This window comes from Athene noctua, chromosome 12 (genome assembly GCF_965140245.1).
Source record: "Athene noctua chromosome 12, bAthNoc1.hap1.1, whole genome shotgun sequence".
Classification (NCBI taxonomy): Eukaryota; Metazoa; Chordata; class Aves; order Strigiformes; family Strigidae; genus Athene; species Athene noctua.
Window position 1 is genome coordinate 20,272,463 of NC_134048.1, and position 24,559 is coordinate 20,297,021.

General features: G+C 41.0%; 1 protein-coding gene across 6 annotated transcripts in view; it reads left to right on the top strand.

The window, feature by feature from the left end:
* TRPC7 (transient receptor potential cation channel subfamily C member 7) overlaps window positions 1-22,921 on the top strand; it is a 114,941-nt gene extending 92,020 nt beyond the window's left edge. For 4 of the 6 annotated variants that reach the window (XM_074915688.1, XM_074915689.1, XM_074915687.1 and 1 more), the window contains exons 6-12: window positions 1,327-1,560; window positions 3,504-3,768; window positions 10,098-10,293; window positions 13,189-13,410; window positions 16,393-16,473; window positions 20,964-21,039; window positions 21,778-22,921. In XM_074915688.1, the coding sequence (XP_074771789.1) occupies window positions 1,327-1,560; window positions 3,504-3,768; window positions 10,098-10,293; window positions 13,189-13,410; window positions 16,393-16,473; window positions 20,964-21,039; window positions 21,778-21,920 (1,217 nt within the window). In that variant the 3' untranslated portion in view covers window positions 21,921-22,921. Of the gene's footprint in view, window positions 1-1,326; window positions 1,561-3,503; window positions 3,769-10,097; window positions 10,294-13,188; window positions 13,411-16,392; window positions 16,474-19,584; window positions 19,634-20,963; window positions 21,040-21,777 lie in introns of those variants that run through there. The other 2 variants (XR_012634399.1, XM_074915691.1) reach the window with 2 other exon arrangements.
* The last annotated feature ends 1,638 nt before the right edge of the window (window positions 22,922-24,559 follow it).

Below are 24,559 nucleotides of genomic sequence, written 5' to 3' on the forward strand. Positions count from 1 at the left end.
TGCCAGGTTCATACCCTATATCGGTACATCATACCAGGCACAACCTATATCGGTACATCCCCAAGAACGTGCCTGGAGACTCCTGGAGATTACAGGCTAGCTGTGCCTTGGCTGATGATGGTATCTATAGTTTAGCTTTCCTTTTTCTCTCAAATCCTTCCCCGTGCCCAAGGACTGACAGTAGCAGTTCATTCCTTCACCCTCTGGCTAGATTCACACTGATTTGTTTTCTTCCCTGTTACGCAGCCTTCGACTGCGTCTCTTGGCACACCATGTGCTTCCAGGAGTCTCTGAAGTAGCCAAGCAAATGCATTTACATGCCACGCCACGAGAGCTTCCAGCAAAGAGGATGAAGAAGGGTTCACAAAAAGGACAAGGTTGCAGGAGGCCACACGGAAATTGGCAGGCACTGCTCCTGCTTGATTAAACGTGAATTTTGCTGCTGCTATGGAAACAGGATTGGGTAGAGTGCAGGAAATATTTATCAGCGGGTTAAATATTCCAATATTTTAGTGATTCAGAAGCAAGATTTTCATCCTGGAGCCCTGCTGTAACTGAAGTTGGGCAGGTTAATGAATCTGACCTGAGCTCTTGGCTCCGGTTTGCCTCCTGAATTCACCTGTCCTCCCCAGCACTCCCCAGTAGAACACACATGTCAAAATGTTTGAATTTTCTGGGTTTGGCATTTAGATTTATCTAAGTATGTTGTCAGAAAGATCCTAAATTCAGGCTGAACTCAGTGTTTTCAGAGTGGTAAATCAGATTTTAATGTATGGAAATTAAATATTATTTATTATATACAACTTTATGAAAAGTATTGCAAGGGCAGAACTTATTTTTCTCTAATCATACTGGATCAAATTTTCTCTCTCAAAGACCTGTTTCCATTCTGAAAACAGACCCACCCACTATTTTAGAGAAGGAGAAACACATCAGCAGAGCAAGCAATACCATCTTCAGTAGCACAGTTTAGCAAGGAGGTTTGGGGGACAAAAGAGGACATGTACATTTTCTTTTCCAAATCGATCAGCAGTAGGATTTTCTAATGTCTTCAGTGTTTCTGAACTGGGCTTTCTCTAACATCACCAGAAAGCTACTTTACCATTAACTCGTATAGGGAAATTTTGAAATTTTTACCTCATGTACACAAAAGTTTGTAATAATTTTTAAGAAAAGATGACATGAACCACTCTCAAGAAATTCAGTTTAATTGAAGAGTTATTTGCTTGAGTCTTAAAAGCCACTCTTAGCCAGGAAGCGGGTCTGTCTGAATACAAAAAGCACCTTCTGTGTTTGCCAGTTAAACGTGCTCTGTCCTTTCCGCAGGCATGATATGGTCAGAGTGCAAGGAGATCTGGGAAGAGGGTCCACGCGAATACGTGGTGCATCTCTGGAACCTGCTGGACTTTGGGATGCTGTCCATCTTCGTGGCATCGTTCACCGCCAGGTTCATGGCTTTTCTCAAAGCGACTGAAGCACAACAGTACGTAGATCAGTACGTTCAAGATGATGACCTCAATAATGTCACCCTTCCCCCTGAAGTTGCTTACTTTACTTATGGTAAGACGCTTTTTGCTATCTAATGCTTCCTGTTCTTTTAGGCTAATGTATGGCAGTGCTGAAAGCAGCTTTCTTTTTTGTGATATTTCTGTAGATATTTTTCTAATTAAACCAAATTATTCTTCTCAGATCTGCCCATTTCAGCCATCTTCCTAAACAGTCAGAAAGGAACTGAGATTTGAGCCTCATTCAGTCTCTTATCTTGTGCTAAGGCTACGTTCAGGTCAATCACATCCTGATAACATAGCCTGAGCAACAAATAATCAGGAACTGGGATTGAGCAGAATATAATTGAAATTATGGATGGATGAACCTGCTTGGTTTTCCAAATGTACGAAGGCAGAGATGTGTGAACAAACACAGGATCCGGAGCTGCATTTCTGACTGTTGGTGCACTCTGCACCTCTGTTACATCCTGTTACCTGCATCATGAAAACACAAACACCAGTTATCCCCTAAGCTTCTGCTACTCCAAGAGAGTAACTTTATCTTTGGAGAGCCTATATCATGTGTAAGTGCTAGCATTTGGAAATACAAGCAGTAGCATAGCCTTGACAACGGGTTTTTTTGATGGCTGAAATGGTTTTTCTCTGATATTCACAAATGAATAGAGCTTTGCAGCCCAGCGTGATGACTGGATTCATTGCATGCCTTTGCAAGATTTAGAGATAACCCTGAGCAAAATCCACGGGAATTTTTGCTCACTGAGGGGCTGCAGAAGCTAGAGACCTGGGTACAAAGCAGCACCATTTGCTCCCTAGGCTTGTAAGGTAGTTATTGCAGTGATGTGCTTGGGCTGGAGGGGAAGATCTGGGGCAGGAGACCTCATCTACTGTAGATGTGCACCATGCAGCACCAGAGACACGTACCCTGACCCCAGCCCAGGGTGCACGGCCATGGGCTCGCTGGTGGGTCTATGAGCTGGTCACACTGGTCCAGCCTCTTGCTCAGTGTGTCCCCTCTGAAGGTAAACCTCCCTTTCCCTGCCCAGGCAAGCAAGAGGCCTCTGAGGTGATGGTGTGGTTTTCCTCTCTGCTTTGCCGCTGACCCATTTAAAGTGAGTCCATGATACAAAGGTGCAAAGGGTCTGGAACAGAATGTCACAATCAGATCCTGATAATTCCTCCATCTGCTGCTTTTCCTTCAGTTCAAATTACTGGAAATAATGCCTACATTTGCTGCTGTATCCTTAAAGATGTCACATGTTCCAGCTCTGAGTCACAATCTTTTTATCAAGAAGCTCAGTTGATGCAAGGACACTTATATTAATACACTTATATTAATACAAATGTCCAATTTTCAGTAGATTAAATAAATGATGCATATCTGGTATCAACAAGAAGCTTTTAAAAGTAAAAATATTGGAGTGACTAGATTGCCAGAATTGGTTTTAATTTAAAGATAACATGAAGATGATACACTTGATGGTTATATCTGCTTTATCTGAACAAATCCTAACTTTCTTATCTAATGGTAAGGATAGAGAGCTCAGACTCCCTCATACTTCCTTTCCAAATACTGACACAGTGCCATGTATCCAAATTTATAGCCAAACTCTGCTGCACTGTAGTTTTGGTTCTCCATCTCAAGGGCTTCAGTTGGAAAAGGCAGAATGTAGTTAATGTTCGACTAGGAAATTGAAAATATCCTATTTGTTTAAAGCCAGGCTATTCATTTGTCGTGTGGCTTTGGTAAATCCCAGTGACTTGCTCATTTCTCATTTTTACCATGTGAAAAATACAACTAATTCTTCTCACCCATATGTCTACAGCACGCTGAGGACTTCATTAACCAATTGTTCCAAACTTTTTTTTTTTTTTTTTTTTTTTAATTTTAACTCCTGGCCAAAACAAAGATTCAGTCTTGAAAAGGGGTCATTTATCATCATAACTTCCATCTAACACTTTTTGTTACTAATACCTAGTGTACATGTATTGTTTTAGCCAGGAACAAGTGGCTTCCCTCGGATCCTCAGATCATTTCAGAAGGACTGTATGCAATAGCTGTGGTACTCAGCTTCTCCCGCATTGCTTACATTCTTCCAGCCAACGAAAGCTTCGGCCCCCTGCAGATCTCTCTGGGGAGGACTGTGAAGGATATCTTCAAGTTCATGGTCATCTTCATCATGGTGTTCCTGGCCTTCATGATTGGAATGTTCAACCTTTACTCTTACTACCTTGGTGCAAAATACAACCCTGCGTTTACAACGTGAGTATCTATGGAAAAGCAACTGCTCTTGCCGGGGTCAATCCATTCTGGTCCGTTGCTGCCTCAAGCCTTGCTCAGATAGTTTCTACTCCTGGTGTATGGGGAACTCACATCCAGATTTTTGCCTTGGAAATTTGTACCACAGCCTCAGCCCTAGTAGCCAGCTCAAGGCCTGAACGTAGTGAGACATGTAGTTCAGAAACAGTTATTTCTGGAATTCAGCATAACAGATCAGGAAAATGTTTTGGGACACATTCAATTTATTAAGTCCAGAGAAGCAGTAGAGAAGAGGTTAGACCTAAGATTATTGGTTTTAAAACTGCAAGCCAAAATGCGTGTAAAATAAGAGAAGATTTTGCTTATGTGAGGTCTGTTTTAGGATACGACCTGGGCGCAGCTGTGATTACTAGGTGCCCATCTGCAGAGCCAGTTGCTAGCTGCGAGGCTCAAAATAGCAAACCAAACCAGCATGCCTAGGCCCTGTTTCTTAAATCCTGGCCTGGTACATTTTAGCAGAGGCCACGTGAAAGCTGAACAGAGCATCATGCCAGGTCACTGGCTGCGCAGGACGAGGGGTCTGCCTGGGTCACGCTCACCTGCCAGCGCTCGCTGGGTGTCCCCACAGCCCTGCAGAGGTGCCTCTGCCACAAGCCCCATCTCCACCTTGTCAGGGATGTCAAGGAGAGAAAAAGGTTGGTAAATGCTTCTGGAATGAGGTTCAGACTGAAGTTGCTTTTGAAAAGGGAGAGCCTACAACTCTTTGTAGGTAGCACAAAATGCAACCGTGATCCTCTGGAGCCCTAGGAACCCAAGCCCTGATGCTGGCGGGGACAGCTGAGGTCTTGAAGGAGCTTTCAGAGGAGGGGACATCCTGGTGCCCTGCTGTGTCCGAGGGACATGTCCCATGCATCCACAGGAAAGCCTCCTCCCTTGCCCTGTGATGTGGCATTGGCATAGTACTGTGACAGTTAGCTTTGTGTCTCACAGAACCACCATGACTTGCCTTAGGGATACGTTGGGGACTTTCCTTCCCACACACCCATCTGTGAGGGAAGAGGAAAGCTCAGCATAATGTTTTCCCCTCTCTGTGATCCAACTTCCAGTCAACCGTGGCGTTTGCCAGATGCAGAGCAGATAGCAGCTGACATTTGATGTGTCATTTCTCCAACACGTCACACAGTGAACTGGGGTCTTAGCTCCTAGTTCCTCTAGGATAAAAGACCTTTTCAGCATAATTTCTGTCCTGCACAGGAATCGGTTTTACCATGCCACCCTCTTGTGCGACATGTATCTTGTAACATAATATTTACTTTCTCTAATTGAACCAAACATGCCTTCTAGACCTCTCCTGTAACCTCAGGATATATTTTAATGGAAGGATTTACGAAGCCAGATGCAATTACACTTATCTGTGCTCCTCAGTAGTGAGGTAGAAGAAAATTGAGTGTGTGGGATGTGACTTTCTTCTTATTTGAAGAGAAGCAGATGCCCTTGAAGCACAAGAATTAATGAGAAGTTGGGTCGATACCATCCTCGATCGCCCGGTGGCACAGCAACCCTCAGTTATGGTATCCCCTAGGCATGTCACTAGAGCCCACCACTGACAAATTCCAGGCTCTAATGCAATGCTGTCTGGTAACCCCTTCATTACCACTCCATACCTAAGTGGATCTTCCAGTAGTTACTATCTTTTGAAGGAAAAAATGATCAAACATTGACTAAAATGCGACTGCTCGCTGGAGCAAAGGTTACATGAATGCCCAAAGGATGTCTGAGGTGGGGAGAGTCTTGTCCAAAGGCAGTGCTCTTCCTCTTTAACTTTAGCCTGGTGACTACTTATCCTGGAGGGACTTCATGTTGTTAGGAAGCAAATTTTCCATGAGCATAAATTTTCAAGTATTTGGAAGAAATTTAAAATAGACTTACTTTCTTCTGATTATTTAAACACACAGGAGTGTCAAATGATGATCAGTAAAAATGAGCCCTTTCATCATGTGAAACAAAGAGAATAGATTAAGATTCATGCTGAAAATCCTCCTCAGACATCTTATTCAACAAGCTAGAAACCCTGAGGTATACAGTCTCAAACAATTTTAATAAGCTAATGGCATATCATATTGGCAGATGGGCAGCTGCCAATTCTAGCAACATTTCCTTCTCTATTTTTTGTGAGCTGCCTGTGGGTCTTGCTGAATGTGGCGGGCTCCTGCTGCCATTAACTTATTCATGAATGGAAGGAAAATTTCAATATTAGATCTGAGTAAGTAACTCTTGTGAAAATTCACTGGGGCAAATAAAGAGAATGCTTATTTTGGTTCCCTCATAACCATTCTGTGACCTCAGTGACCTCACTGAATGTGTTTCCTGGTGGGCATGTTTGTGACTTCTAGTGAGGGTGGGTGAAATTTTACAGAAAGCAAGTTTTATACTCAGAAATATGACTATTCAACTACGAGACCTAATTCTTAGGGTTCGCCTGGCTAGTCGTGATAGAAAAGGCCCATTGGATTTGTGCAGTCATTGACCGTGGCCGGTTTCAAAGTGGCCAGCTGACCTGACAGCTCACTGGGTAGCCTCAGTGAGAAACCTTAGACAAACTGCTACTCACTGAAATAACTTCAAATTACACATTTAAGAAAAACCACAGCTTCCCAGGACAGTACCTCTGCAGAAAAAGGAGTGTACATTTGTCTAGATAACACTCAGAGGGAATTGCTTGCTTAGTTCTAATGATGATAATCAATGAATGTTTGGTGTAATTTAGCTTTCACCTTCCCTTGCTACTGCACTTTTGAAATCATGTGCTCTGTTTTGCCTGTTTTGCTACCTATAAAGCCAGTGCATAGCACCCCAGTGGCCTCTGAACTGAGCTATCATGCAAAGTTTCTGTCAGTTCTTCCATTTTAATGCTCTGGATGCAAAGAAAATAAAGATACAGTGGACTTCACAAAGTTAAATGTAAATATTGATTAACTAACCTTGGTGTAGTTTTGACATTTTTTTGAAGTAGTTCAGTGCTGATAAGTAGACCATTTTCACGACAGTTGCAACCAACCCCAGCTATGTTTATGTGTATTGTATGCTGTGTACAGAACACAGCTCTTGCAACAGCCTGTAATTAAGAACATGCTATGCAAACAAAATTGAAATGGAGGCAAGACTGTGTTCATCTTGCTTTTGCATCACAAATCAGGCTGAAGGCTACAACGTGAGGTTTTCTGTCTCCCTCTCCCCAAAGGGAAATGTGACTCACTGTTCAGTGCCAATGTTACTTCAAGGCTTGAAGGCTTTTTTCTTCTCGTTTTGCTTTGTCAAAATGTGATATTTTTGTAGATTATATTGACTGCATTGCTTTTTCGTCAGTGTTAAATCTCAACCAATCAATTTAAGGAAATAAGGCTGAAAGGATGCCTTAAGCTTTCTTAAAGCAGAGGACACAAGATTGACATGAAATCATAGCCTTGCCATGATCTTTTTTGGTGAACAGAACACTGCTGTTTATAAAAGCGAGGAAAATCTGCATCTAGATGATTGCCTATGGTCTGTTTTCTTCCTGGATGCAAAATCCTTGTTTAACTTTTACATGACAATGTGCATAGAAACAAACAAACAAAAAAATCCTCTCTGCTCTCTCCTCACTGCAACAGTCAGCTCCACCACAGCAGGGAGAGAGTGCAGGTACCCGTCTCCACAAGAAGCCTCAGTCAATCTGCCACTGCCAGATCCTCCTGCTGCCAGGAGCTGTCAGTCTGGGCAGGACTCCTGACTTCCTCCATTCCTTCATTTGTCTGCCTTTGAGAAGGATAAACCACCCGCTGACCTTGCAGGAAGGGGGTAAATTGCATAGCTGGCAACAGTGAGACACATCCGCATCTTGGAATCTTTGAGAGTTTGGCTTCAAACATCCTCATCTCGTGTTTTAGTGAGATGTTCTCAAAAAAAAACCAAAAAAACCCCCCAAAAAACCCCAACCAACCCAACTGAATATTCCCTGTGACCTGTGCCAGTCTCATGCAGTTTGGCACCAATCTGAGTAGTAATAAGGTAAGAGCCATCCTGCTTTTTCGGAGGGCAGGGATGGACTAATCCAAGGTTTCCTTAGAAATGTTTCCTCTACAAGAGGGAGACATGCGTCTGCCGGGGGGGGGGTTGCTAAGCACCGTTTCGGGGTGCTACAGGCCAGGTCCACCTCTCACACCACCTCCCCATGCTCCCCACCATGGGCACTGGTCCCTCCCCTGGCCCTGGGAATAAGGGCTATGGACATTTGCAGTGGAGCCTGGCCCTGGCCCATCTCCCCTGCAGTGCTCAGGGCAGTCAGGGCCACTCGCAGAACCTTAATCAACTTTTGAAGGAGAATCTGACACCACTCCAGAACTAAGGTTAATGCTTGAGCTGTGGAAAAGGAGCGGAGTTGACACACTGTATTAAAATCTGCTGGCAGGGTGGAAAACGACGGGAACCTTTCCAAATTAAAAAAGAAAGGTTAATAGCAGGGTGCAGCTGGGATCAAGGCTGGAGGTTACGGGTTTTATTAGTTTGATAAGTGACTTAGGTGGTGGGTTTCAAAGTCAGAGATTTCTGGCGTTAAATACATTCTTTAACTGGAAAGTGCAACATTTATAGAACAAGCGCTGGTCACATTGCTACCATAAAAGTGAAGGGTATTGGACACATTAATGCCAGCTACTCTTTTCTGCAGATGAGAGCAGGAGACAAGAGCAAAACGTTACAGGAGAGGAAATGTCCAGCAAGTGGGAAAGCAATGGCACCCTCGTAGCTCATCCCACAAGCGTTTATCTCTGTGTGGTGTCCCAGCCTCATGCAAAGCAGCAAGGGAGAGTGAACGTGGGATCGGTGACTCTGGCTGACAGAGAGACTCGACAGAAAGCCACGTGTTAAATTAAATCCTGTTTTATTTCGACCAGATAAATAAAACACCACTCGGGTTTACTCCCCACAAGTGAATGCAGTTAGACTGGCTGAGAATCAAACCTAAACGTTTACAGCAGTTTTACTCCTAGATGTAAATGGAACATGGAATACAGTCAGTTATGACGGGAGATAAATATCAGTTTGCTGTGGCAGCAAGTTAATTGCCCTGTGCTCTGCACTAACCTTTCAAGGGGTTAAAATTAATTTCTCTTGCTTTTATGCATGGTGTAATTGCTACTGGAGTCAATGTAAAGCTTATTTTTCCCTTAGGATACGTTGTAGTTTGTGTCTACAATCTGCTTTTATGAAGGGATTTAGCAGGATTAGGCTGCCATCCTAGTAAAAAAAAATATTTAATCAAAATAATTTGTCAGAGGTATTGTTTTCTTAGAAGGCGTTTACCTCCTGGCAGGCGGGGGGTGGGGGGTGGTTAACTGTTACCATGCTAAGGATTGTTTGGTGAAGGCAAAATTGTTTCTAAATTAAAAATTAAACAAAATGCTTCCAAAATGTACCAGGGTCCCTCCTTCTCCTTCCTTCCTTCCTATTCAGCTGTGGCTGCTCCCCTTCTGCCTGTTGCAGCTTTGGCTCCTTTGCATCAAACTCTCCTTCTGACTTGTCAGTCCAGCCACATCCTTTCCAGCCCCACTTCTCTTTGTTGTTGGTTTATTCCCCTCTTTTTTTTTTTTCCCCGTCTTGCAACGTTTTTATTTTCCTCTGGTTCCTTTTTACCTTCAAGCAAGTGTAATAATCAAATCAAAATGCTTCTCTACAACATCTACCACTCCGTAATTTCAGATTTTTTGCTACAAATTCTTGGGCACCTGACTTGTTTGCAGTCCCAAAGCAGGATGGGGAGAAAATCAGACTATGGGATGATTACATTTGTACTGCGCGCTCATTATATTAATGCCACTAATCAGAACTTTTCAGTCACTCCTCTTCAGTAAAAGGTAATGCTTCTCTTCTGCCCTGGAAATGACACATAAGGAGGTCAAACCAGGTTCCTTTCTCACATAATCTCTGCTTGTCTTCTCTGGATGAGAAAAGAGTGAGTGGATAGAATTACAAAGCCCTACACAAAAAGTTTCAAACTGTCCATGGAGAAGACGTCCTTAATAGGGACACAAAATCCACGTGACAAATAATGCACCTGAGAAGAACAGATGGAACAAATAAAGTGACACTGTAACATTACAGAATTAATCAGAAATCGTATTTCTTCATCAAATCAGGAAATATGATTTGCCGCATCCCTGGGTGTTGAATAATGGCTTACAATGACTGTGCCAAAGCATCATATTTATATTTGTGGATTGTCACCTTTGTTATTAGCATTTGGCCTGGCTAACCTGATGTTAACTCCATAAAATGATTGTTCGCTTTATTTTTAGGGTAGAAGAAAGTTTTAAAACCTTATTCTGGTCAATATTTGGCTTATCTGAAGTGATATCTGTGGTGCTGAAGTACGATCATAAATTCATTGAGAATATTGGATATGTACTCTATGGAGTATATAACGTGACTATGGTGGTGGTGCTGCTTAATATGCTAATAGCCATGATCAACAACTCCTATCAGGAAATTGAGGTAAGATGGGAAATTAGATTACAAACTCAATGTACTTAATTATCGCTGATAATGAAAATGTTAAAAAAACACGGGAGGTGTTGCTTATTCCATATGCAAGATTAGAGTGCTGTTGAAATACAGATTTTACACTTTGTAAGAGTTAAGGCTGTGTCTGTCCTCCCCAAGTTAGGACTGCATTAATAATTAACACCGAATTGTTTCTAGTCAACTTCCTTTTTTTTTTTTTTTTTTTTTTTTAATGACCATCTGTGAATAAACCAAATTTCCTTTACATGTGTTTAATGAAAGCAGTTTGTGATATTTTTTTACACCCTCTGTCAGTTATGATAATTTATCCATGTGTGTTACCTTAGCTGCATTGTTTGCTTATGAAAGGTTGAGCAATATTTCATCTGGCTTCTTGCCCTGTTCTCTACTGGTTAAACGCCCAAGCCCATCTAGGTCTGAAACTCATGTATGCATATTTTTAAAATCCATATTTTCCAAATACCAGGCATACAACCTCGATACAGATTTTTTTTTTTTTTTTTTTTTTGAAGGAGGAGGAGTGTCTAAGTCTGCAAAACATAACTGCATGGACATTCACAAAAAAGCAACTTTTAAAGGATATTGACACAGCCCTCAAAGAATATGAACGGGTTTCTGCAGAAAGGCATTTGCAGGGTTTATCAACCTTGTTCAATAGTATTGCTATTAGCAGACTGGATTTGCTAAATGCTTTAGACATAAACAACTCCCTGCTAATGTCAATAAAGGCAGAAAAAAAATTTATTTGGATAATAACGCTGACTCACCTCTTCTTTCTGATTTGTTAAATGTCAAGCTTCTGTAGTTGGGTTTGTATTAATTATTTGTTCTAATCTCCCCTCAGAAGCTGACACTGCAAAAGGCCACAGCTGAAAATATTTTCTCACTGTAATGTCTGATTCACCCATGTACTGTATTGCAAATACAACTCTATCTTGTGCATGCTGTAACTAAGTCTAAATGTCAGACAGTCTTTATGTATGTTCTCTGTCCTAGAAGCTTTCCCACATGCAGAAGGCAGAGTCATTTCCCCAAAGGTTTTTAACCACTTAAGATCAAGAGTCTTCTTGAATCCTCTTTTACCTAAACAAGATTTACTTCTGGAGGGGTCTAAGCCTCTTGCTGCATTTTGTAGTTTATTGTGGTAGGTAGAGATGCTCTTGAAAGTTTCTGAAGAAAAGTTTCTAAAACTACCCGAAGAGGTGGCCTATATTAACTTTCTAGTCTGAACTTTCTGATGACCATTTTCCTGGAAAAATCCATTATCGTCCTTCTTGATTGCATGGAATTTTTCAAAAGTTTCTTAAAGACTACCTGTAACTATCAGCAAGCAAAACAAGTGTGAGGGATTTGGCCAACATCCTCCTATTTGAGGCATGGGAAAACCCAGTAAATCTCATACTATTTCCTTTCAACCCTCAGTAGCAGGGAGATTAAAGACAGAGTCATCCTACCGACTGCAGAGAAAGTCCCTTTTGCCAATGTGTTCATCTGACAATAGAAATGTCAGTAATGACAGAGGATGGTCATTACTTAGGAATTAAAATCCATTATGGTCAGCGGGGACATGTTTTACTGTTAGCTGGAGTGGCAAGACTATAGTCTCATGCTTTCCATTGAACATCCCTCTTCAGCTAATTCTGTTTATGCCTCAAGTATTGGTGCTTCCTGACAACTTTGCATTTATGGAAAGAAAAAAATTATTTTCCCAGCCAGAAACCAGAATTACTTCTATCAGTGGATTCTTAACTGCTTAAAAGAAAAGCCTTAAAACTGTTCACAAGTTGTTCCTACTGTAATTCAGCTTAAGGCTTCTGTGAAGTGCAGCCCCAAACAATGACAAGACCAAACGGCAGGAGTGCTGCTCCATTGGTGAAGACATATTGCTGTAACCATGACAATTCATCTCAGTTGTGTTATGCCAGTTTTTTGACTGGGTTTCAGAGGGACAAGGTAATCAAAGGTTATTAATTTCAGCAGCACACAGATGTACATGAGTACAGGGTGTTGGCAAACCCACGCTCCTATTGATGCTGCTGGCCTCCATATAAACCACAATGAGAACAGCTGTCGAGCAGCTGTATCTCATAATTTCTTTTGCCTGAAATATGTTCCTCATACACGGCCCTGACCATCCTCCTATATAAATGCCAAGCAGATCCATAAAGTATGTGCTAACCTTGTCCTTGTACTTGGAAGCGATCCTGGCACACCTTGACAGTTCACAAAGGAGATTCACAGGCACCAAGTGATGGACTTTTTCCCCGGCTTTATCCACTGAGGTGAATAGTAAGAGGATTAAGGTGTATTGATCTAGGGATACAGGATGGTGAATGCAAGCAGGATCTGTGAGGAAATCAGCTAATTATAGAAGAAATCAGGAACCCATCCTCTCCTAGCCTCCTCCCTGTATGGGGGATTCTTGGCAAAAGCAGTGATAACAGACAGCTGGCAGTGAGACAGCATCGCAGTTAATCAGAGACAGGCTTTGCTGTTGTCGTGCACATAACAACTTCTTCTGCTTTCCATGACTCTGTATATGTTCTGACACATTCTTTTATCAGCACAAGCACCAGATTGTTACTGAAAGACAACCCCTTTGATATCCAAGGAAATAGGAATAGTCTAGTATTTGAAGGACTTACACTCTCAGTTTATCCATTGCTTTGTTCCAATTTTCCATATTTTAAGATTACCTACAAAGACGTGTGCAGGGGTCTTGTTTTGGCAAACAGAAATCTGATCTAGTAAAATCCTACCTGTATGATTGTCCTTCTCACAGCTAAATTCCTTCCTATTTACTAATTATGCACTTGTGTGTTGTTTGGTTTTTGGGTTTTTTTTTATTTCTCTTCCCTTCCCAAGGAGGATGCAGATGTGGAGTGGAAGTTTGCACGTGCCAAGCTCTGGCTGTCCTACTTTGACGAAGGAAGGACGTTACCTGCTCCTTTTAATCTAGTGCCAAGCCCTAAATCATTTTATTATCTCATACTGAGAATAAAAATGTGCCTCATAAAACTCTGCAAATCTAAGGCCAAAAACTGTGAAAATGATCTTGAGATGGGGATGTTGAATTCCAAACAACGGGTATGTTGTATCTTCACTTTTCACCTTTTTTGTAGAAAGGATTTGTGGCAGGAACCTTCTGAAGGGGGGTGACATGCGACACAGGTAGATCAGGGACAGCACAGACTCTTACTCAGCCTCATCATTGCATGTTACTTGTATTACATTGCACCTAGAGGGTCGTCCCAGACTTGTGGCCTCATTATACTACCAGGAAAAGAGCAACTTTTATAAAAGTAGGCATTTTTATGAGGGAGTTTCCCAAGGTCAAATAAGCAAGGCCAAATACAAAAGGCAGAAAGAGAGGCACAAATAGGATCCCACCTTGTCTGACTCCTCATCTTCCAGCCTTTTCAAAACATTCACCTTCCTTTAAGTGATTTCCAAATTAATTTTGCTGTCATTACAACATTTATTGCCATCCCGGGTTTGGGAACAAGTTTCCAAGGTGCTTAATACCACCTCCTACATACCTAAAGCTATAATTAACAGCCTCTCTACTTACATCTGCCAAGTGATGTGTAGCGACTAACAGGTAGATTCTGCTTCAGCCAACACCCCTTTGGTCATCTGAAATAGAAATTTGCTTTGGAAATATTGGCTACACAGCGGCAATGCTTTCCTCAGCACCAGTGAGTGTCTGCCTGACACAGCGAGAGATGCAAGAATATGGTTAGCACCCAGACCCTTCCCAACAGCATTAGCTTTGCTCCCCTGTGGGAAAATGACAATTAGAGAAAATATTGCCTGTGGAAAGTATTACCTGCAACGCAGCGCAGATCATCGCTGGGATGAAGCATTCCTAGCGCATAAATTTATAATAAATACAATCCCACTCACAGGGCAAGTCCACCTGCTTTACACTGGAGAAGAAAACACCCTAAATATTCACAGGAACCCAGCCACGGCTGTTCAGCTGCTGGCATCAAATTTGGTGGAAAAGATGCAAGAAGGCAGCTTTGCTTGAAAGTCTCCTGGCCTTTATTTAACTTTCTCAGCTCAAGCTGGGTTTGAAACAAGAGAACAACACAAGAGAACCCATTCCTGGAAGAAAAGAAAAGCCCTCAGAAATGTGTCGTGTCTTATTTTTTACAGTAAGTGCATGTGAGAGGCTAGTGTCGTTCCTTGGCAGGCTGGCCGGCTTTTCTAGGGCACATTGCTATTCCCTCAGCCTGCTCTCAGACCCAGCCAGCCAGGCTGTAAACCCCTAGCTGGGTGGAAATACGCATGAGGAGGAAGAAGTGGGTGACGTTGGGACCCTCCAACTGAGACGTGAGCAGCCAACCCCCAGTTTTAAGCTTGCACAAGGGAAGAGTTGTGATAAGAAAGACCGAGGTGAAGGAAAGGAAGGTTGGAGGAGTCTGAAGAGTTTGACTTTGTGATGTGCAACCTGCTTTTGGGCTTTGTCTGGATCTCTTGGCTCTCCTTGAAGGAGCAAACAGCTGAGCAAGACAACTCATGGTGAACCATCCAGCTGCAGGCACAGGCTGTGGCCTTGGAGGAGATCATGCTCCCATGAGTTTAAGAGGATTGCTCAGGTCTGATGTTCATTCAGTCTCTGCCAGAGCCTAAATCGAAGGGAGAAGTATATCCATGGAGTCTACTCCATGTTACTGGTTAATTTAACTACCCAACACAGTGAGCATTACCAAGGTAGATGAGCATTTGGGGGCATTCTACTCTATAAATTCATTTAACGTTACTATTATTACTGAAAGATCCACTAGAACAGTGAAGTCTGGAAATAAAAGAAATGTTTGTCCTTTATCTCAAATAACGATTAAAAAAGGTAATATTTTTAAAACATTATTTGAATCAGACCACATGAAGCTTGCTTTGTTTTAAATTTAATTTCTGCTTCAAAGCATAAACCAAAGTAATAAAATTTTTTTTAAGCCCTTTCTTCCCCAAGCCACATGAATGACAGTGTCTAGCTTGCCCTTTTTCATGAAACTCATGCAAAATTCATCATTTCCACAGCTTTGACATAAACAGTTAAGAGTATCAGTCATTTCTTGCTTGCCTGTTGATTTTATTCACAGATCATCTTCAAAACAGTCTCTGTAAGACCATGGAACACCTGATGAATGAGAAACAAAAAAAAAAAAATAATGACATGATTACATCAGACTTTTAGTTCAATCATTATCAGCATCCTGATTTAAAAAAAATAATAATAACAAAAAAAAAAAAAATCACTTATTTCTCAGGGTCTCTGGTCCAGTCAGGGCAGAAAACCCCTTAACCAGAGCTTTCCCGGCACATACACTTGCGTATAGGTTCAGAGATCTATAACATGTGTTGGTTCCTCTGGGTCTATCATATGAATTAATTCCTTTGAATAAGTGATTTTTTTTCATTAGCACTTGAGCCAGAATGTTCAGAGGTGGATAAGAGAGTCAAAGAAATCTGTTACAAATATTATGTGCAGTCTTCAGAAAAATCTCCTAGAAAACTTCTAGAGTACAAAATTAATAGTTGTGATGTCCTCTGATAAAAAAATACTGCTCTATCTAAAAAAAAAAAAAAAAAAGCATATTTTCACTGAGCTAAAAAAGTAGCAAATGGTACTGCTGTTTTAAAAGGACCGATGAAAATCAATTCTGTTTCAGAATTTATTTTCATGCCACATCAATTTGTTCTCTTTAAACAAGAGCATTTATTTTTCTTCCTTTCTTAAAATGTGTTCTAAATTAATAATCACCAATCTATTTTAGATTAACATATTTTGTGCCTCTTAATACTTTCTTGTCTAAAACTTGTGTGAGAATACCATTTTTCTCTAGGCAATTTAGAATCCAAATTTTTCAGTAATTTGTGGGGTTTGACCTTTTGTCTGACTTTCAAAAGTTTACTTTTTTAGACCTGAATGTGCTAACTTTTATTCTACTCATACATTGAACCATTTCCTACTGTTTTTATAAAGCTCTGTTTAGTTTGGGGCTGTCTGGATATGAGAAGTTATCATTGATTTAATTGTGTCATGATGTTTTATAATTTCAGAAAGTTCGTTTTCACTCTAGCACTCGAAATACAGAAAATTTTTCTGGGAAGAATGCTTATAACAAGCCCACAAGATATCAGGTAATCACAGCATGAAAGCAAGAGTCAGGGAAGAGATCTGTCAGTGAACAGCTCTTACCTGCCAGGGTCATGTTTGTTTTTTTCCAGTCAATGCCAGGCTGGGGCTCAGCACGGGCACGGAGCTGGGTTGGGGCACTTCAGAGACAAACGCAGCCTGTCACCCATGGAAATACAGATGGTGCTAGTGTTTGCCATGCTAATTAATTCCACTCGAGGGTATTGAATTTAATACAAGAAATATCATTCAAGCTTTAATCCTCCAATTTTGCATTAAGAGCATTTCATTTGTCATGAGACAGAGTCATCTCTCCAGCCTTTCCATTAACATTTGCATGTGCTTTCTCTGGCGGTGGCTCGTCCTACCAAGCTAAACCCGCAATGTGGTATGGTTCAAAAATACCTGTGGCTGCGGTGGTGGCACGGGGTGCCCCAGTCATCGCAGGAACTAACACAACTGTCTGTCTAGGCTGGACTGTTTGTGCCAGCAGGTGTATTATTTCTTGTGCAAACATGTGTAGTAGGGTACCACAATAAGCAAAATGTGCCCCACGGGATTTTTTCCTTGTTTTTTTTAACATAAAGTGAAAAGAAATCTGACAGCACGTGATATGTCTGAAGGAACCAACATTAAAGACAGTTGAGGAAAGCAATAGTTAAGTCGGATAAAATGTGCGATGACAATTCTAGAAGTGGTTTGCCTTGTGTTAGTACAGCATCCAGCACAGTGGGCTCCTAGGCTCTACAGCAGACCAGTAACAAATTTCTGCTGGTGTTAAAAAATGTTCAGGTTTTTGCGTCAGGATAGGAGGAGTATGTGAAAATCTAAGTTAGGAGGGCGATACATTCACTCTGGCATCTGGAGTTATTTGGCTTGATACCATCAAAGGCAGAGATGTTTGTGTCCCGCTCAAAATGGTATTTCAGCATTTCTGACATTTTCCCATCCAGTCAGACCCACAGGTAACGGAAAGATGTGTCAGCCTCTGCTGGACTCATTCTCTGCCTGTAGCTATTATTTCTCAGTGAGACCGCCTAATGTTTGTGGTAAATTAGACCCTTATTTCCGAGGTTGAAAAAGCCAAAGGCGACCGTGAATAATAGATAGAAAACGATAACTACCCGTTATTTTGCCTTAATAATGCTCCTACTAGGTTTGTCTTCAAATGATCTTTGGAAGTTTCAGTTGCTGCAGGAAGAGATTGCCTAGATAACATAAGGAGAGTGTAATAGTCTTGATTATCTAAAGAACAGTTTGATAATCTGGCCAGCAAGCTTTCTTCTACAACTGGGAAATCTTTGAAGCGGTAGCTTCTCGCTGAACTCTTTTCTTTTATTGTATTTATCAAGTGATGTATATGCAGTCTGTGTACTTGGACTACAGACAGACAGTACTCCTGAGGGGTAACAAAAATACACAGAAACTAAACATGCAATAATTTGAAAAGTAGGAAGAACATGTCAACACATAGCTGGCGTGATCTTGGAATAAACTACTCCAAGCAAAATAAAATAATATCTTGATCAAACCCTCTTGAGCTGAGACTTGAAGATGGAGCGTTGCTGAAATGCTGTGCTAAGCTCACAAGTTTTTCCCTCTTTCAGCACTGCAGTCTGTCATGCTATCAACAACATCTTCATCTACAAAACTCAGGAAAGGCTTTGTCAGGAAAAAACAGAGGGAATAGTTTGTACTTTTAAGGGCTCAGAGGTATATTTCTTTGCTGCTTTGACAGACAAAATAGCACACAGGTGAGAAATGAGAAAAATCCTTGGCCCGCTTCACTCTCGAACTCTTCCACTGCCTAAGGGATAACATGTGCATTTGAGACACCAGCTTTGAAATCTGACACCCCAGTGAGTAGCTGTGCCCTCTGATCGCTGATGACTTTGGTTTGGTTTTGACCAGGGACATGAAGGCACAAAGCATTTCCTCCCATTAGCGCTGCCCTGGGACCTCCCACACTCATCAAAAATGACATCTGCAGTGCTCACAAACACAGCAGCAAGAAGAAAACTGTGAATCAAATAGGCTTAAGGTCTGTAACAATGTGAACTTCAAAGGTGCATAGAAGTGAAGTCCAGAATACAACACTATAAATAGTGAAGTGGGAAGACAACACGGCCTCCACATTAAGACAAGGGACTGAGGTCCAGCAGGACTTATCAGACCCGAAACACCTATGGTTGAACCAGAAATTGAGCCCTAAATCTCACGAGTCCAATTTGAGGCCTTGGCCACAAATCTGTCCTTTTCTTCTCATATCCCTTTGTGCTAGAAGGTGTAGAAGGTGTTCAGGTAGCTGATGGCAAATGCAAAGCTTGACCGTTGTGCCTATAAATACATAAAAAATACGGAATTCGGTACAGAGTTATAATTTACAAATGCCTGACCTGTTCCTAGAACCTATTCTCTTAAGACCAACACTCCATAGCTGAGTGTTCCTTAGTATGAAAGATCTCTAAGACCTGAAGAATTTCAGTTACTTTTTAGAGAATGAGGGAATAGCACTTTATAGAAATCAGCCATATTTGCATTGTTTCAGGTTTAGCATTCATTATCAAGAGGCTGTCTGTAAGTTTTGTTCAGCATTTCCCTGCAGTAAGCAGGCCAAGAGGCTGCTTCACCCATTGTAGCTAAAAGGGGCAGTACTGGGGAGAAGGGAAGAAGCAAGGCTTAGAAGCCACAGTGCAATATCAAGGCAAAAATTAATTACTTTCCTAAAGCTATTGGCAGAAATATCTACTAAGTGGCTAAGTAGACTCTTGTTAAAAAGTGGTCACATTTTTCAGATTTAATTCCTGTAGACAAATCTCTGTACAGCATGTATTTGGTAGACTAGGCAGCCTTAAGCTTGTGATTTTTATCACACACAGTGGTTAATACAGGATAGCATTTGAGTGGTGCCCATCAAAAATACAAGCTGTATGGGAAATGGAGCAGGTAGATGTGATGTTATCAGATTCTTCCAGGTAATAAGCGCATTCCCTGTGTGCTGATTCCTTGTTTTAGTTGATCTTTTTTCTCTGTCGTCTGTTCTGAAACAATAACTTCTTTTTGGATCCAGGATTTCCCTACTTTCCCCAAACATTACTTCATTTATGTTTTCTCAGGTGACAACCCTACCTCCCTCTGGATTCTACTACCTTGGCCATCTTCAACACACCGTACGTGCACTGTGCCTCATCTCTGTTGCCTTAATGACTCGCCCGGTTAGCCAGATGCCTCTTTGATACAAGGACAGGTCTTAGACATCCCATATTCCATGACTGCATGACATATACAAGTGACTGGATCCTCCTTTGATGTTCACATGCCTTTTGCACTGCTGTAATTCATATTCGGCTACTAAGAAAAAAATAGAGCAGGTGTACTGAGTTCTTAAATCATGTTTCACACTCCTTGCGGCATTTTTCAGTGATGTTCAAAGCAGAGGCTTGTGACTGCTCTGTGAATAAGTGAGCTCATGCCAGGAGAGGATTTTTCCTTAACAGTGGCCATCCGGCCAGTGAAAGACATTTATGTATCTGTTCTTGGATGCTCAGCGATCTCTGTTTGCAGAGGATGGACCTAAATCATTGTCTCAGATAGAGCAATCCTCTTTATGTTTATCATAGTTGAGACTTTTTTTCCCCACTGATGAGTGTGTTTTCTGTAGCGAAGAACAGGCAATGGTGCAGGCCTTCAGCTGTAACCCAGTGTTTAGCCTAAGACTGCCAAAGTTACTTTCCTTCTAGATGAACGTTACACGCATTTTTGGAACAATATCACATTGCAAGCTCGTATCCATAGCCATCTTCTACTATTTTCATATACGCTGTTCCTTACCAACAATCATCTCCCAGTTTATAAATCTACATGGCTCTATTTTTTCCCTGTGCATGTCCCTTAAAATCTGCCCATTTCCTTAAGAAACTTCCCTCACTTAAGCCAAGTCCTCCACTTCTGTTCAAACTCTCTTTTCTCTGTCCTTCACTAAAATTATTTTCTCTCCTAAAATCCCAATTGCAAGGCAAACAGAGTCTTTCTGTTAACCTCAGGTCAGATGTTTAGTTCATCATCGTGAGAGAGTTTGCTAAAACCATGAATTAACCCCATATTTCTTCCTGTAAAATGTTTTTTTATTGATACATTAAACAGCAACATGCTAAAGGAAGATTCTGGATCCCATTTCTTAGCTTGCTATTGGATCATCTGTGTTTTCTTCCTGTCTGTGGGACATAGTCTACATTCAAGTGCATCCCACAAAACACCCCAAAGTGCCTGGTATGTGGGCTCATTATGCAATGGCTGTCAATCAACTATTGTAGTGCAAAGTTCATAATATAAAGTATAAAATAAATGGGAAGCCAATAAAAAAATTCTCTTTGCATCCTGTGAAGCCAGGTTTTATTCATACTGAAATCAGGTGTTTGAACTGCTCATAATGAGTCTAGAATTAAGGCAATGTGGAGAGCTCGTGTTAAGATAAGTGTTTCTGTTCTCTTTTCAGAAAATAATGAAACGTCTGATTAAGCGGTATGTACTGAAGGCTCAGGTTGACCGAGAAAATGATGAGGTCAATGAAGGCAAGTGGATTTTTATAATTGACACAGAGTAGAGCATGTAATGGTATTGCTATTGGTAGGGCCGGTAAAAGAGTTGAGTTTAGATAACACCCTCTGTAGAGAGAGAGCAGACTCATGCTCACACTAAGGTGAGCAGTGGTGACTCTGAGCAACCTTTATGCTCTTGAAATTCTGGGTACTTAATTTTCCTTAGCAGAACATACATATCATAGGATCTGCCTTTACATAATCCTGTTCTGCCCTACAGTTCTACTTCTTCTTGCTTTACAACACCCACAATCTTGCCAGCACCCAACCTTGTCTTGGGATCTAAGTAAAGCAATTTTTGACAGTACTGCCCATACCCAGACTTTTTTTGAACTGGATAAGGATTTGTATGGCCATGGTGTCATGTAGCATTTATATGCAGATGGAGAAGAACCTCCTTCTAACACCCCTTAACTGCTACACTCCTGCAAATGGCCTGTGTAGGTGGAGATCAATATGTGGAGAGAGAAAAGGCTTGAGGAAAAATATGAACTTTCCATACATATTTGCTATTGCTGTCAGTACCAACTACTGCCCGTACAGGTTATTTCTTGTAAGTCAGATAGTAAGTGTATAAATTCAAGGACTTCATATGGAGCTCCACACACTTTCATTACCAACGACACTGAAATTAATGCTTTCTCGGGTAAAAAACGTAGGGATTAATTATTTGGTTCGATATTGCTAACAAGAATATTTTCTTCCTTTTAGGAGAACTTAAAGAGATTAAACAAGATATTTCCAGTCTCCGCTATGAACTCTTAGAGGAAAAGTCACAAGCTACTGGCGAGCTGGCGAGACTAATACAGCAGCTGAGCGACAAATTTGGGAAGAACTTAAATAAGGACATTTGATGGTGAACATAGAAAAAGGCAACAGGTTTTCTAAACATTATTCAATCTCAACCAGCATCTTAGGAGGGCAAAAACCATGCAAAAGATGGGTAATGCACACTCAGCTTTTGCTCACTTGCAAGTCTTGGTAGGAGCACATTGTGTTACTGCTGTGCTTGGTGAGCTACCAGTTAAAGCTTTTATGATGCATAAGTGACTTACTGGTAAAAATATATGCCCTTTGACATCAGAAATAGATGCACCATAGGGAAGGCACCTCTAGTTAAAGGCAAAAAAGCCAGATCTTCACCCATCTGACTCCAGTGAAGACAATGCAACTGGGCTCGTTTATACCAACTGAGACTGTACTGGTCAGAATTGGGTGAAGCCTGAAGAAAAAATGTGCCAAGTATATTCCTTACAAAAATTTTTTAAATTCCTATCCTTGGGTGTGTATTCTCCTTTTATGTTTACACGGGCATCCATGAAGATAACTTTGCACAGCACTGTGTTTAATGAGTTAATAAGCAAATGAGAAATCATCTGCTGAAATGACTGAGTGAAAGGGTGGCAGGTAGAGGTCACCTACCTTTTAGACTGTATGACAGCGCTGGAAAAAATGAACCAAGCTTGTTGGGTAAAGCATCCATCTGCTAGAACCTGATAAAGGGATTCCCAGCCAAAAACTCCTCTCCGCCTTTCCCAGCTCTATTAGCTAGTCCACTAGTGGATACGGTCGCTTTGTACACACCTAGCCTCTCTTTTGTCCTCAGATGATCCCAGCTTCAACAACGGCGTACTGAAATATTCATAATGATGTGAAAGTCACTTCCCAGGAATGCCCAGAAATAACATATATTGTGCTAATGTGTTCAAAGAACAACATTAATCCGGCAACGGTGATGCAACTGAGCTCAGCTTTTGGATTCCAGAGGTAAAAGAGCAAGCCATAGGGTGAGATAAATCACAGAGAGCACAGCCCAGTAGTTTCAAACCTTAAAATCAGTACAAAAAGGCTTCAATTCCACTGAGAACATTCTGACAAAAAAAAAAAAAAAAAAAAAAAGGAAAAGTCGTTGTCAAAATTACTTATGTGTTTGGCTCTTACAGAGGACCAGGAAGGGATTAAAACTGTTTTAAAGGCTGCAGTGATACAAGTCCTCGGATTGCACTTTTATGACTGGAAAGTGGTGAATCTGCACGACACAAGTACAGACTTGGATTGCTTGGGGTTTTACGTTCGGCTACATGATTTCAACTACTTAAAGCACACCTTACTACTTGGGAACCACTGAACTGTACTGTTTGTTTACAAGAGACACCTGTAAGATGAACATTACATTTAGGTGTCAGCTGAGAAAAACAAGCAGAACCAGAAGGTGACCTGTGATCAGTTCTTAAGTGCCAGATGAGACTACAGATAGCCTAATAGAATAATAGTTATATTTGTACAAAAAAAAAAAAAAAAAAAAAGAAAAAAGTGTACTGTACGTAGGTCTGTTTAGAGAAAAGCAAAATACTGTATTTTTACCTTTAATATGATTATCTTGTATACTGTAATATTTTTACCTAAAAATGGGAAAAGAAATAAAATTACCTCATAATATTTTGTTGTACACTGAGTGAAATATTTGCCTGATCTTTTGACTATCCAATACATGGATATCTTTTTTCTTTTTCTGCGATGTCTTAACAATGAAATCACTCTATGAAGCAATTTCACCATAGGAATTCTGAAGCCTGAAAGAGCCAAAACTTAAAACTAAAATACATTTAAAAGGAATAAAACTAAGAGATCAAAGGTTCTGTGACCAAGTGTAGTCTGCAAAAATGACTCCTTATTTGTTTGTAAACATATATTTATTAAAGTCTTCGTAAAATTAGCTTCTAAGAACAGAAATTCAGCTCGGCTGGCTTCAGACAAGCACAGTGTTGGTACTGAGTGTACAGTCAAAAGAAGTCAAATGAGTAACACTGATGTTTACAGGCTGTAAGACAACTGAAACAGCATTTGCCCCCGATACCCCGTCTGGGTCAGTGGTACTTTGCGGCGCTCCAACACAGGGTAACATTTCCTGTAACTGTTGCTTGCAAATGGGGGAAATGTGTTGCTTTGCAAGACAGTGTGGTGATGAAATACTGAAATGTTCATGTTCAACAAGGAGGATCAAATGCCAGTGTAAGAAGACAGACACTGCAGGTCACAAGATTTGCAAGAATGATAGCTCATTGCTTTGGGCTGTCTTCCACTATTTAAACCAGAAAATGCTGCTGATTTAAAATATTCAGTTTTCCTCATAGGAAGAAGGAATATCTTTCATGGTAATACTGCTCTTTCCCCCTGACCCTTTCCAGCCACCGTGTAAAAATTTTTTCAATTTGAAAAACCAGCTCTGTTGCCACAGCACTGTCTTAAAAATTTCTTTCATTACAGCTCTACACCTGGCTCCTGCTTTACCCTCCCCGTCCAGTGTTTTAGCATCCCCTAGGAATTTAAGCAGAATTATTCTAGGCAGAACATACAGTAACCACCATAATTTTGATTTCTTATGATACCACATGCCAAGTCGCATGAGAGAGTTAAGTGGGAATGCTATGACGTGCTTCCATTTCGTACATTTAAATACAGCTCAACAAAAAGCTTGTCCTAAAGTCCAGCA